The sequence below is a fragment of the Girardinichthys multiradiatus genome, chromosome 12 (assembly GCF_021462225.1).
Source record: "Girardinichthys multiradiatus isolate DD_20200921_A chromosome 12, DD_fGirMul_XY1, whole genome shotgun sequence".
NCBI lineage: Eukaryota > Metazoa > Chordata > Actinopteri > Cyprinodontiformes > Goodeidae > Girardinichthys > Girardinichthys multiradiatus.
The window spans coordinates 50,010,799-50,026,859 of NC_061805.1; the positions used below are offsets into that span (position 1 = coordinate 50,010,799).

General features: G+C 41.6%; 1 protein-coding gene across 2 annotated transcripts in view; it reads right to left on the reverse strand.

Annotated features, from left to right (window-relative positions):
* Positions 1 to 13,988: 13,988 nt before the first annotated feature.
* The window catches only part of ptrh1 (peptidyl-tRNA hydrolase 1 homolog), a 5,147-nt gene continuing 3,074 nt past the window's right edge, over positions 13,989 to 16,061 (reverse strand). For both annotated transcript variants that reach the window (XM_047380370.1, XM_047380371.1), the window contains exons 4-5: positions 14,758 to 14,803; positions 13,989 to 14,599 (exon numbers count right to left, since the gene is read on the reverse strand). In XM_047380370.1, coding sequence (XP_047236326.1) covers positions 14,339 to 14,599; positions 14,758 to 14,803 — 307 coding nt within the window. In that variant the 3' untranslated portion in view covers positions 13,989 to 14,338. The remainder of the gene's footprint in view (positions 14,600 to 14,757; positions 14,804 to 16,061) is intronic.

Below are 16,061 nucleotides of genomic sequence, written 5' to 3' on the forward strand. Positions count from 1 at the left end.
GCCTTTTTAAAAAGAAATTTTGTTTTAATGCATCACAAATAAGCATCAACATCAATTTTCGTTTATTTGTTTGCATTTTCCAATCACATTCAAAAACGTTTTACTTTAATCAAACATTAATACTAAGTAGGATTACATAAATGTATTGAAGGGAATAACACCAGTGTGATATTTAATAAAGGACCATAACATGAAACAGGTCACACAATTGCACTAATAGAAGGTAACAATAGATTTAAAGATATATTTCGTTTGAAATAATTAGGCTCAAGACCAGGATGCATAAACCAGAGGGAAAAGTTAGGCCAGTTTATACTTAATTAATAATACTTCAGTTTCTTTAAAGATTTCTAAAGAAGGTTCATCACTTTGTTGCATACAGAAAATTCAAGTTAAATAAAAACAAACAGTACAATTACAGTACAGTAAAATTAATTTAATCCAATAATAATCTACTTTATTGATACCAGCTCACTCTTGTTCCAGCCCAATTCAGTGTGATTCCACTTCAAATACATACAGTCCAATTCAAGTCATTTTTAACCCAGTTAAATTCAGTCCAGTCCAATTTAATCCAATACAGTGCAGTCGGATTCTAATCAAGATAATTATAATTCCAATTCAAATTACATTAAATACAGATCTACATTTATTTAGGATGTTTACATTCTTAAATTAGTCAGTAAAATTAATTATACTAAAATATTATCCAAGTCAATTTAAAAACAGCCCCATGTGTTTCATTTGTCCTAGTAAAAATCAGCAGAATACAGTTTCATTATAAAACAGATTTGGATTCAACTGGACCATATTTTCTAATTCAATCTGAAGTCTATAGTCTACTTTAGTCCGGGTTAGCATCATTCAAATATCAATTTCAATTAAATCAATTCAACCAATTAGTCCTATTTAATCCAGTTTGATTCGATGAGGTAAAGCTTTATCAAAATATCTCCATTAAGACCATCAATCCATTCTCTATACTGTCCAATTTAACACTTACACTGAACACATTGCAGATAAATTCAGTTACATGCGGTCTAATCAGATAAATTATATTTGAATTATAATTATAATCCAATTCGATACAGTTCTGAATTAAATCCACTTACACACATTTACAATCCAGTTTTGAATTAGATTTTATATTGTGAGTCAAATTCAAACATACAGTTCTACTTCATTAGATCTTAAGTCATACAGGTCCTTCTCAAAATATTAGCATATTGTGATAAAGTTAATTATTTTCCATAATTTCATGATGAAAATTTAACATTCATATATTTTAGATTCATTGCACACTAACTGAAATATTTCAGGTCTTTTATTGTCTTAATACGGATGATTTTGGCATACAGCTCATGAAAACCAAAAATTCCTATCTCACAAAATTAGCATATCATTAAAAGGGTCTCTAAACGAGCTATGAACCTAATCATCTGAATCAACGAGTTAACTCTAAACACCTGCAAAAGATTCCTGAGGCCTTTAAAACTCCCAGCCTGGTTCATCACTCAAAACCCCAATCATGGGTAAGACTGCCGACCTGACTGCTGTCCAGAAGGCCACTATTGACACCCTCAAGCAAGAGGGTAAGACACAGAAAGAAATTTCTGAACGAATAGGCTGTTCCCAGAGTGCTGTATCAAGGCACCTCAGTGGGAAGTCTGTGGGAAGGAAAAAGTGTGGCAGAAAACGCTGCACAACGAGAAGAGGTGACCGGACCCTGAGGAAGATTGTGGAGAAGGGCCGATTCAAGATCCTTGGGGGACCTGCGGAAGCAGTGGACTGAGTCTGGAGTAGAAACATCCAGAGCCACCGTGCACAGGCGTGTGCAGGAAATGGGCTACAGGTGCCGCATTCCCCAGGTCAAGCCACTTTTGAACCAGAAACAGCGGCAGAAGCGCCTGACCTGGGCTACAGAGAAGCAGCACTGGACTGTTGCTCAGTGGTCCAAAGTACTTTTTTCGGATGAAAGCAAATTCTGCATGTCATTCGGAAATCATGGTGCCAGAGTCTGGAGGAAGACTGGGGAGAAGGAAATGCCAAAATGCCAGAAGTCCAGTGTCAAGTACCCACAGTCAGTGATGGTCTGGTTGCCGTGTCAGCTGCTGGTGTTGGTCCACTGTGTTTTATCAAGGGCAGGGTCAATGCAGCTAGCTATCAGGAGATTTTGGAGCACTTCATGCTTCCTTCTGCTGAAAAGCTTTATGGAGATGAAGATTTCATTTTTCAGCACGACCTGGCACCTGCTCACAGTGCCAAAACCACTGGTAAATGGTTTACTGACCATGGTGTCACTGTGCTCAATTGGCCTGCCAACTCTCCTGACCTGAACCCCATAGAGAATCTGTGGGATATTGTGAAGAGAACGTTGAGAGACTCAAGACCCAACACTCTGGATGAGCTAAAGGCCGCTATCGAAGCATCCTGGGCCTCCATAAGACCTCAGCAGTGTCACAGGCTGATTGCCTCCATGCCACGCCGCATTGAAGCAGTCATTTCTGCCAAAGGATTCCCGACCAAGTATTGAGTGCATAACTGTACATGATTATTTGAAGGTTGACGTTTTTTGTATTAAAAACACTTTTATTTTATTGGTCGGATGAAATATGCTAATTTTGTGAGATAGGAATTTTGGGTTTTCATGAGCTGTATGCCAAAATCATCCGTATTAAGACAATAAAAGACCTGAAATATTTCAGTTAGTGTGCAATGAATCTAAAATATATGAATGTTAAATTTTCATCATGACATTATGGAAAATAATGAACTTTATCACAATATGCTAATATTTTGAGAAGGACCTGTATTATGGTAATGTGACTTAAGCAATTATGCCATGAGGCTAACGACATATATGAACCAGCAACTCAGCTTGGTAGCTCTGAATGGGAATTCAGTGCTCGCCTTTTCACTCCTTCCATGTAGATTACGCCTGAAATAAATTGGACCGGAAATCTGGGATTTTGCAAGTGTCATTGTTCTTCACATAAACCGACCATGTTTGACTCATGAGAGTCATTCCAATGACATCATCTAAAAAACCAATCAAACTCTATAAAGCTTTCTGCATCTAGCTTTCTCACATGTTTGATCCTAAAAAGTCACTTCAAGCTAATGCTAAACATGTGTTGGATGGAAGAGAAGTTCAAATACTCACACTGCAACTACAGTCCAACACACTCCCCTTCTTTTGGCATTGAGGTGAGGAAAAAACACATTGGAACAAAAGATAAATGAGAATTTATCTTTTATTCTCCAAACTGAGATTATGCTGACTGCTGTCTACCACAGGTAAGGTACAGACTCCTCAGAACTACTCCACACAGCCCGCTTTAGCTAAAACATGCATAAGATCAGAAAAGTTCAAATCTGAGAAGAATAGTTGTCTGTATTTGATTCCTTTTTAAATTTGAACCTAACTATGAGCAACTCTAAGCATCCATCCGGTTGCAGCCAAATGTAAAAACCGTTAGAGAAGAAGCTGGAGGATAAATCACCCAACGGGCTCTTCGTGAAATCCCCTTCATTTCATCCAGCTCTCCTTTTGTACAGTGAGGTAACATTTCCGTTGCTGGGAACGTCTCTGCATGTTGGACGCTCATTTGTCTCCTAAAGAGCCCCGCTGCTGTCTTTTCATGTCCCTGTAAGAATAATTTAGAGCTTGAGGCCTGAGATCACTGGAGATTATTGCTTTGAAAGGGAAAAGGACAAGTCATTAATGCTTGCTCCTTGGAAAGAAGAATGAGAAACGGACTCTTAACGGGCCTGGACTCACTGGAACTGACACCTCTAACATTGGGAAGCCAGGACCAGTCCAGTTCATTCAGAGACACTGGAAGAAGAATAAGCCTCACGAAGGACATCCTAAAAGTCTGAAGATGTACGTTTACATGTGTAAATATGGCAAGTAAGGGGCAAAGGAGATTTTTAAAAGAAAAAATCTGGTTTTCATGTGGAAATGGCTCACACAACCAGACTTTTATTAGTTATAGTACAATTAAAGAGATGTGATGACTGGAATGAAGACTGGGATAAGAATATGGAAATATTCACCCAATGACTTGTAAGGCGCAGAATACATCCGATCTAACCTTTAACATACGTTAAACAGTTTTTTATCAAAAATCGTCCAAATATTGTCTCTTATATCGTCAAAGTATCTCTAAAATAAATGAGCTTATTCTGCTAATTTAAAACTCCAGAAAACATTTTTAAACAATCCATGATTAGTCATTTTAACTATTAAATAATGTGTTAAACTCTCAATGTAGATGTGTCCCTTTATTACATAAAATTATTACATGTTGAAACCTTGAGGGTGAAAAGAGCTCCCGCCATGAGGTAGTTTCATGTATTTATTTACACTCTAGATCTTTCTCTTAGTTAAAAAAATGTATCCTGTTGGCTACCTACGACGACATTGCTATACATTCCCCAAAGTCCACCTCTGGTTGGCTGATCAGGACCCTGTGGTAACTCCTTCCCCAGAAGCTGCCGGCTCCTAATGGAGATGAATTCTGAGAGTCTCACAGAGAGAAGCAGGACCACAAAACCACTATAAAGCCCTGTTCAGGGGAGTCAGAACCAATCCTGATCAATCTGTTGCGATAAATGTTTTTATTTGCGTTAAACACCTGGCTACACTGCCTGTACGATTCCAGCTAAATGTATGTAAGATATATGTCACATTAACCACATCAGAGGCGACTGTGGCTCAGTGAGTAGAGTGGTTGTCTTGCAATCTGAGGGTTGAGGGTTTGATTCCAGCATCCTCCGCTCGCATGTCATTGTGCCCCTAGGCAAGGCACTTAACCTCAAATTTGCCAATCTGCATATCGGGGTATGAACCTGTGCATGTCAGTGAGTGCGTCTGGGTGAGTGGTCAGTAAGATTGGAAAGGTGTTATACAGGTCCTTCTCAAAATATTAGCATATTGTGATAAAGTTCATTATTTTCCATAATGTCATGATGAAAATTTAACATTCATATATTTTAGATTCATTGCACACTAACTGAAATATTTCAGGTCTTTTATTGTCTTAATATGGATGATTTTGGCATACAGCTCATGAAAACCCAAAATTCCTATCTCACAAAATTAGCATATCATTAAAAGGGTCTCTAAACGAGCTATGAACCTAATCATCTGAATCAACGAGTTAACTCTAAACACCTGCAAAAGATTCCTGAGGCCTTTAAAACTCCCAGCCTGGTTCATCACTCAAAACCCCAATCATGGGTAAGACTGCCGACCTGACTGCTGTCCAGAAGGCCACTATTGACACCCTCAAGCAAGAGGGTAAAACACAGAAAGACATTTCTGAACGAATAGGCTGTTCTCAGAGTGCTGTATCAAGGCACCTCAGTGGGAAGTCTGTGGGAAGGAAAAAGTGTGGCAGAAAACGCTGCACAACGAGAAGAGGTGACCGGACCCTGAGGAAGATTGTGGAGAAGGGCCGATTCCAGACCTTGGAGGACCTGCGGAAGCAGTGGACTGAGTCTGGAGTAGAAACATCCAGAACCACCGTGCACAGGTGTGTGCAGGAAATGGGCTACAGGTGCCGCATTCCCCAGGTCAAGCCACTTTTGAACCAGAAACAGCGGCAGAAGCGCCTAACCTGGGCTACAGAGAAGCAGCACTGGACTGTTGCTCAGTGGTCCAAAGTACTTTTTTCGGATGAAAGCAAATTCTGCATGTCATTCGGAAATCAAGGTGCCAGAGTCTGGAGGAAGACTGGGGAGAAGGAAATGCCAAAATGCCAGAAGTCCAGTGTCAAGTACCCAAAGTCAGTGATGGTCTGGGGTGCCGTGTCAGCTGCTGGTGTTGGTCCACTGTGTTTTATCAAGGGCAGGGTCAATGCAGCTAGCTATCAGGAGATTTTGGAGCACTTCATGCTTCCATCTGCTGAAAAGCTTTATGGAGATGAAGATTTCATTTTTCAGCACGACCTGGCACCTGCTCACAGTGCCAAAACCACTGGTGAATGGTTTACTGACCATGGTATCACTGTGCTCAATTGGCCTGCCAACTCTCCTGACCTGAACCCCATAGAGAATCTGTGGGATATTGTGAAGAGAACGTTGAGAGACTCAAGACCCAACACTCTGGATGAGCTAAAGGCCGCTATCGAAGCATCCTGGGCCTCCATAAGACCTCAGCAGTGCCACAGGCTGATTGCCTCCATGCCACGCCGCATTGAAGCGGTCATTTCTGCAAAAGGATTCCCGACCAAATATTGAGTGCATAACTGTACATGATTATTTGAAGGTTGACGTTTTTTGTATTAAAAACACTTTTCTTTTATTGGTCGGATGAAATATGCTAATTTTGTGAGATAGGAATTTTGGGTTTTCATGAGCTGTATGCCAAAATCATCCGTATTAAGACAATAAAAGACCTGAAATATATCAGTTAGTGTGCAATGAATCTAAAATATATGAATGTTAAATTTTCATCATTACATTATGGAAAATAATGAACTTTATCATAATATGCTAATATTTTGAGAAGGACCTGTATAAGTTCAGACCATTTTACCATTTACATCACAATCCTGAGTATTGGTTAGGCAGCTAAAGATTCTCCCTAAACCCCCGTAGTTTGAATTTCCATGTCTCACCGGATCTGCCCGGGACGGCCTCTGGGCCGGCCGCCTGAACTCTGGATCTGCCGGGGACGGCCTCCGGGCCGGTCCGGCTGAACTCTTTAAGCCCGTTTGTTTCCGTTGTTCCCCGATGGTTCCTTATGTTATGTGTATGTGTGTTTCCTGCTGCGTGCTTGCTACCCTGTCTGTGTCCTCCCATGGAAAATAAAGACTTGTCTTACCTTCAAACCTAGAGCTTCAGGAGTTCTTCCCCGCATTTTGGTCCAACAAGAAACCAAATTATGACAATCCCTCAGTTTTCATTACTTCAAATGACAGATTTCTTGTGATCTCTTAAACCTTGAAATTTAAAATTGTTTTTATTATAACTAAATTACAGAATCACACAATTATGACTTTTCAATCTAAAATCACCAGGAAGGCTGGAAAGTCCATGCTCTATAGATGTTTTCTGGGGCCAAGCTGAACCTGAAGATATCCAACGGATGCCTGCCGACACCAGGCATCACACTGTAAAACTAATGATATAAAGGTCCTTCTCAAAAAATTAGCATATTGTGATAAAGTTCATTATTTTCCATAATGTAATGATGAAAATTTAACATTCATATATTTTAGATTCATTGCACACTAACTGAAATATTTCAGGTCTTTTATTGTCTTAATACGGATGATTTTGGCATACAGCTCATGAAAACCCAAAATTCCTATCTCACAAAATTAGCATATCATTAAAAGGGTCTCTAAACGAGCTATGAACCTAATCATCTGAATCAACGAGTTAACTCTAAACACCTGCAAAAGATTCCTGAGGCCTTTAAAACTCCCAGCCTGGTTCATCACTCAAAACCCCAATCATGGGTAAGACTGCCGACCTGACTGCTGTCCAGAAGGCCACTATTGACACCCTCAAGCAAGAGGGTAAGACACAGAAAGACATTTCTGAACGAATAGGCTGTTCCCAGAGTGCTGTATCAAGGCACCTCAGTGGGAAGTCTGTGGGAAGGAAAAAGTGTGGCAGAAAACGCTGCACAACGAGAAGAGGTGACCGGACCCTGAGGAAGATTGTGGAGAAGGGCCGATTCCAGACCTTGGGGGACCTGCGGAAGCAGTGGACTGAGTCTGGAGTAGAAACATCCAGAGCCACCGTGCACAGGCGTGTGCAGGAAATGGGCTACAGGTGCCGCATTCCCCAGGTCAAGCCACTTTTGAACCAGAAACAGCGGCAGAAGCGCCTGACCTGGGCTACAGAGAAGCAGCACTGGTCTGTTGCTCAGTGGTCCAAAGTACTTTTTTCGGATGAAAGCAAATTCTGCATGTCATTCGGAAATCAAGGTGCCAGAGTCTGGAGGAAGACTGGGGAGAAGGAAATGCCAAAATGCCAGAAGTCCAGTGTCAAGTACCCACAGTCAGTGATGGTCTTGGGTGCCGTGTCAGCTACTGGTGTTGGTCCACTGTGTTTTATCAAGGGCAGGGTCAATGCAGCTAGCTATCAGGAGATTTTGGAGCACTTCATGCTTCCATCTGCTGAAAAGCTTTATGGAGATGAAGATTTCATTTTTCAGCACGACCTGGCACCTGCTCACAGTGCCAAAACCACTGGTAAATGGTTTACTGACCATGGTATCACTGTGCTCAATTGGCCTGCCAACTCTCCTGACCTGAACCCCATAGAGAATCTGTGGGATATTGTGAAGAGAACGTTGAGAGACTCAAGACCCAACACTCTGGATGAGCTAAAGGCCACTATCGAAGCATCATGGGCCTCCATAAGACCTCAGCAGTGCCACAGGCTGATTGCCTCCATGCCACGCCGCATTGAAGCAGTCATTTCTGCAAAAGGATTCCCGACCAAGTATTGAGTGCATAACTGTACATGATTATTTGAAGGTTGACGTTTTTTGTATTAAAAACACTTTTATTTTATTGGTCGGATGAAATATGCTAATTTTGTGAGATAGGAATTTTGGGTTTTCATGAGCTGTATGCCAAAATCATCCGTATTAAGACAATAAAAGACCTGAAATATTTCAGTTAGTGTACAATGAATCTAAAATATATGAATATTAAATTTTCATCATGACATTATGGAAAATAATGAACTTTATCACAATATTTTTTGAGAAGGACCTGTAAATGCTTCCACTTATATGCTTCTTAGAGATTTTAATGACCTGGCTTTAACCGCAGACTCAGATGATCGTCCTGTTTTAATCCTTCTTGACTTGTCCGCAGCCTTTGACACAGTGAACCACGAGATTTGATCATGTTGCTTGGAGCAGTCTGTTGGCGGAGCACAGCTGTAATGGTTGAGGTCTTATCTGTTTGGCAGAAGCTTTTCTGTCCAGTTAGGCCATTTTAATTCCTCTGAGGCCCCGCTGATGTCGGGGATACCCCAAGGCTTAATTTTAGGACCAGTTCTCTTTTCTTTGTATGACCTCTTGACTGCTTAGGTTGCAACTCTGTCAGAAATCTTGGGGTTATTTTTTCACACTAATCTCACATTTGATAAGCAGGTCAGTGCAGTATTTAGAATCCTTTTCCAGATTTTACTTTTGGTTTTTAAATCTTTAAATGGGCTGACACCAGCTTACATCACTGAACTTTTACATAAACATACTCCTCGTAGGACACTGAGATCTGGAGATCAAATGCTTTTATTTGTCCCGAGGATTCAGCTGGTGACTAAAGGAAATTGAGCTTTTTCAGCTGAAGCTCCTAAACTGTGATACAATCTCCCACTATCCATTAGGTCCACCAGAAACGCGAGTGATTTTAAATCACTTTTAAAAACTAATCTGTTTTCATTGGCTTTTAATTCTGGAAACTTGAACATTAGGGCAGTGTTTTCGTTTATATGGTATTAAAAATCTATTGTTGTGCTGTAATTCTTTTACTTTATTCGCTGCTTTGGTCACTTTATTGTGTGTAATAGTGCTATATAAAGAAAGATTGATTGATTGATTGATTGTTTCCACTTTGTGACATTATTAGACATGGAATAAATGTCTGTTGTTATGCTGATGATATTCAGCTATATTTACCCATAGGCAAAACTATCTTGAGTTTGCTTCTATTTGTTACTGAATCTCTGAAAAATCCCAAAGATAACTAAATTTGATTGACAGAAAATGTGTTTTTTCCACCAAAATGGAAATTTCTGGGTCTTAGCTAGAAACTCGGCATACAGTAGATGATGAACCGAAAATTGGTAAAAGAGCATTCAAAGGCTCAAAGTAATAGTACTGCTGAAGACCACTTTAAGAGAAAGGCTGTATGGAGGTAAAATAGAAAGAAACGAGGTGTGACTTAAAACTTTTGCACATGTCTGTAAACAGGTCAGTGCAGATCCTCAGAATCAGCCTCCTCACTGCTTTTGGAGTTGGGGGGGGGGGTATTGTTGCTCTGCAGAGACCCCCCACCAGGCAGCCACTCCTGGTCGGAGAGCAGAGGGGGAGATTTCCCTTCTCTGAATAAATTTAGGGTCTTCTCTAAAGGCCCTGGTGTCCAGCCTGCTGCTGACCTCTGACCCCTGCAGAAGAAAAGTTATTGAGGCCTCCTGAAGCGGAGGAGAGGCTGGGAAAGTGGCCTGATGGAGGCAAAGGATGGCTCACCGGGGTCACAGCAGAGAAAGATGGGAGTTTTTAGAAGGGTGAGGGGTGTTCAGAGTGCGTATATGTGTGTGCGACCCCCCCTACCCTCAGATCCATAAGTGTGTCCCTGCAGCTATTGTGACTCTAGGCTACAGCAGGACAGAAGGCCTCACACAAACAATGTTTTCCCCCTTTTGTTTCTCGCTGGCCTTTCTTCTTCAGCCCTCCATTGCAATCTACTGGCCTCCTTTGTATCGATTCCCCTCATTCAGCAGCTCGTCAGCCTCTCTCCTCTGGTTTATATGCTCTTTTTCCGCGCAACACCTCCCCCGCTGCAGCCTTCGTCTCTATGCTGGCATCCTCCGCAGTGTGAGAATGCAGAGCACCTCTTGGAGTGATGCTGCTCATTAAAGACAACTAATTGATTGAGAATGTAATTAGTGTGACAATCGGAAAGGGAAAATCAATATGTTGGAAGTCAGAAGAACCACATCAGGCACGACAAAACAGAGAGGAGCAGAGAAACGGATGTTTGACTCACTGTCACCTACAAAAGAAGAGAAACTGAGCTTTGAGTCAACAGGTTTTTGTTGTGTCTCAGATTTCACAGTCTATTATCACCCAGATGACAAACTGTAGCCTCTTCAGCGAAGTGGCTTCACAAGTCAAACACCTTTCTCTGAAAATGTTCTGGACTGAAAATGAATGAAAAAGGACCAAAGACATCCAAAGAAACACCCTGAAAGACCTTCAAAAACCTTGGAAAACTATTAAAAAAGAAAAAACTGTCCTTTTAGAAAACATTTATTTTAATATTGGAATTTTAAAGATGATAAATTTACAGAATCACCCAGTTAGGAAACAAAACATAGTTAGTGCTCTGTTGTATGTCCTGTTTTTCCTCACAACTTGAATTACCTACCAATGAACATAACAATGTTGTCATCCAGTCATCCAGACCCTGATGGGTCTCATTCTGGAGGGACACCAAAGGAATAATCCCTGTTCCTGGTTCTTAGTCCAGGTAAAACCCAAACGACTAACATAAAACCACAGCTGATGGATCCAGTTTATGCAGATTTGGAAATTAAAGACTGAGTGCCAGCCTGAGGTGGAGGTTTTAGTAACTTTATTTTTATCAACCATCTATTTATTGTCTATACCTGCTTATCCTAGTAGGGTTGCAGGGGCTTTGCCTATCTTTAGACCATCAGGCTAGAGGACAACCAAACATGCATGCATCCACTCAGGAGAGAACCCACACATGCATGCCATTTGAACCCAGAACCTTCTTGCTGCAGCAGTACTAACCAGTTCTAGCCATTGCTCACAGCAAAAGACATTGACTCACTGGTTGCCATGGGAGCAGCGGGGAGCCCACAGCACTACTCTTTACATTAGACATCCACTGATCAATTTAGCTGATTTCTACACAGATGGAACCAGACCAAGCAAAATTGTTTGGTCTGATTGGGGTTTAAAGCTTTGACATTTATGTGGGGTATTCATATATCTCACATAAACAATTAAATATTCATCCAGTCCACAAAAAGGCTGGAAATCATCCAAGAAATATGAAAACCCAAAGCAAACTTTAAAACAACCTCATTCATTCAGTGTGAATGAATTCCTTACTTAAGTTGTAATATCACAGTAAAAATAATAAAGTGATAAAAAAAAAGACTTTTTGGACAAAAACTGAGAGAATAGTAGCAAAAAGGACAGCATATTTACATTGTGTTCAGTACTGGGAGATGGAAACAACATGCATTTTAATCTAAAGTATTGTTAAACATCTACGCTGTACAGACTGTGGACTGATGCTTCCTCAGTACCACCAGAGGTAAAGTGGTAGTTTTCATAGCAGAAAACTGTTAGTTTTTCAGCATTCATTATAATTATAACACCTTACTGTAATACAGCGGCAGCTCCTCTGTGACAGATCAGGTCATAAAACAAAGATTGACATAATATCTCTGAGACAGATGAGTTCCAATAGTAGAAATTAAAAATATCCATTCATTGTAAACCAATGACAGTAAGATCATAATGAATACACTTGGAAAGTCTTGGACCTTTATTATTTTATAAAATGTGCAGATGTGTAAACATTTAACGACCAAATTATCTCCGTCACAATCAGGGAAAGACTGCTGACTGGACAGAAGTCAGTGACACCCTACACTAGGAGGGTAAGCCACAAAGGTCATTGCTAAGGAAGCTGCTGAGAATGATGTCTCATGCTCCCTGAACCACTCTTTCACAGTTCGAGCCCAATGAATCCTGGCATTGTCATCTTAGAATATGCCCGTGCCATCAGGGGAAGAAAAACTCCATTGATGGAATAACCTGGTAGTCAGCTGACCTCATTCTTTGAACACATACTGTTGCTGAACCCAGACCTGACCAACTGCAGCAACCCCAGATCATAGCACTGCCCCCACAGGCTTGTACAGTAGACACTAGGCATGATGAGTGCATCACTTCACCTGCCTCTCTACTTACCCTGATGCGCCCATCCCTCTGGAACAGGGGAATCTGGACTCATCAGACCATATGACCTTCTTCCATTGGTCCAGAGTCCAATCTTTATGCTCCCTAGCAAATTTAAGCTTTTTTTCCAGTTAGCCTCACTGATTAGAGGTTTTCTTAAGGCTCTACAGCTGTTCAGTCCCAATCCTTTGAGTCCCTTCACATTGTGAGTGTGGAAATGCTCTTACTTTCACTATTAAACATAACCTGGAGTTCTACTCTTGTTTTTCTTGGATTTGATTTCACCAAACGTTTAAGTGATCGCCGATCTCAATCATTCAGTATTTTTTTCAGGCCACATTTCTTCTTTGAAGATGATGGGTCCCCACTATCCTTCCAGTTTTTAATAATGCGTTGGACAGTTCTTAACCCAGTTTTGGTAGTTTCTGCAATCTCCTTAGATGTTTTCTCTGCTTGATGCATGCCAATGATTTGACCCTTCTGAAACAGACGGACATCTTTTCCACGACCACAGGATGTGTCTTTTTGGTTAAGAAACGAGAAGCAACTCATTGCACCAGTTGGGGTTAAATAACTTGTTTCCAGCTGAAATATAATCGCCCATGCAGTAATTCTCCAATGGGAGGCTTGTACCTATCTGCTTAGTTAAATCCAGGTGGCGACATTTTTTGGCCAGGCAGTGTATTTATACTTCTAGCTACTCCTTTTCAAACCTGGAAGGAAATGTTGTGAGGATGTGACTTGTTAACATTGTGAATGTGTTTGATGAAGTTTGAAATAAATCCAAACCCAAAAATTTGTTTTCCTCACACCCCTGCGAAGTGACCGTGGTGATCGCGATTCGCTGTACTGTGCAGCTCTTACATTTGGGGTCATTCACTCAGGTAAAGGTCAACGTTCTATGACTTTGAGTGGTGTTTCTGATGTACAGCTACAAATGAGCTCCAAAGAGGGCTGGGTTTCTTCCTCCTGCTACCAAATTCCAGTTATTGTCTATGAGGAAATAATTTTGTTCTTTTGATCTGGGTTTTTTGTTTTTCTGTGAATTTTTCCTGAAAATCCTGATGAAAACCGGAAAATAAGCTGAAGACAAACAGAAACGAGTAAATTCTCAGCGCCTGCAGTTTAAACTTTAAACACAACTTTTCATTTGAAAACAGAGGAATTATTCTCCTCTTTCACCTAGAGTGCATCCTTAGGACCACAGACTGGCGTTTTGCAGCAGAAGTCACCAAATAAGAGGAAAAATCTCACAGGCAGCAAACAGACTTTAGCAGAAAAGAGAGACGAATTTACACAAAAAACTAGAGTTTTAATGTTTACATTTTTAAACCAGATAAAAATTAGTCAACATTTGCACAAACGCCTTGTGCATCTTTCATCAAAACAGCATCAGATGGAGAAAGTTAGAATGAACCAATCTACTGATGATCTCTGATGATTTTTCTCCTCCACGCAGATTCAGAGTTCATGGTTCATCCCTCTGGAAGTTCTCCTGCAAGCAGACAGCTTGATCTGGACATGATCTCCTCCTGCTGCACCACTTTATGTCTGATTAAAGGTGGCTTCTTTGCTTCTGTCAGAGAACAAAGTTGAAGCTGCTCAGATTTTAGATTCCAGCTGCTGTTTCTATAACAACAGTCAGCTCTGAGCAGCTGTGGAGTTCTCAGACCATCCCTCTCTTCGCTGTGCTGCTTGTCTGCCCCCTGCTGGTGAGGAGGCAGGCTGGGAGTCCTGCGGTGAGTCTGACTGAGAGAGCTGGGAGATGAGGAGGTCAACACTCTGGACCAGAACAGATTCCAGGACCTTCTGCTCCTCAGAAGTAAACCGACTCAGGACGTGACGATCCACGGAGGTTTTCAATGACGGCCGGCCGATCCCAACACGAAGTCTGAGCATCACCTGGAGGACAGGTGAGAGAGAGTTCCTGAAGTTCTAAAGGTCTGAAACATTTCTGGTGTGTGATTGTCTTTCTTTGGTTAAAGCAGGTTTCAGTTCAGCAATAAATGTCACAGAAATATGTGTGTGTTTAGTGGAAAGTCCTGCTGGGAGTTTCTTACATCGGTCTGAAGACAGTCGACACACGAGCGCACTCCGTTGTGACCTCTGGGAAGAAGCAGAGTTTGGAGTTAAAGTATACGCTGGAGAAAGCAGAGGTCAGAGGTTAAAACCTGCAGAGATTATAACATTCAGACGGTTCCTCATCAAGTTTTCTGAGATTCCATCCACCATTCCATCCATCCATCCATCTATCCATCCATCCATCCATCCATCCATCCATCCATCTATCCATCCATCCATCCATCCATCCATCCATCTATCCATCCATCTATCCATCCATCCATCCATCCATCCATCCATTTATCCATTCATCCATCCATCATTCCATCCATCCATCCATTTATCCATCCATCCATCCATCCATTTATCCATCCATCCATCCATTTATCTATCCATCTATCCATCCATCCATCCATCTATCCATCCATCCATTTATCCATCCATCCATCCATCCATCAATCCATCCATCCATCCATCCATTTATCCATCCATCCATCCATCAATCCATCCATCCGTCCATCCATCCATCCATCCATCCATTTATCCATCTATCCATCCATCCATTTATCCATCCATCCATCCATCAATCCATCCATCCGTCCATCCATCCATCCATCCATCCATCCACCATTCCATCCATCCATCCATCCATCCATCCATCCATCCATCCACCATTCCATCCATCCATCCATCCATCCATCCATCCATCCACCATTCCATCCATCCATCCACCATTCCATCCATCCACCATTCCATCCATCCATCCATCCACCATCCATCCATCCACCATTCCATCCATCCATCCACCATTCCATCCATCCATCCATCCATCCATCCACCATCCATCCATCCATCCATTCATCCACCATTCCATCCATCCATCCATCCACCATTCCATCCATCCATCCATCCATCCATCCATCCATCCATCCACCATTCCATCCATCCATCCATCCATCCATCCATCCATCCATCCATCCACCATTCCATCCATCCATCAATCCATCCATCCGTCCATCCATCCATCCATCCATCCACCATTCCATCCATCCATCCATCCATCCATCCATCCATCCATCCATCCACCATTCCATCCATCCATCCATCCATCCATCCATCCACCATTCCATCCATCCATCCACCATTCCATCCATCCACCATTCCATCCATCCATCCATCCATCCATCCATCCATCCATCCATCCATCCACCATCCATCCATCCATCCATTCATCCACCATTCCATCCATCCATCCATCCATCCATCCATCCACCATCCATCCATCCATCCATCCATCCACCAT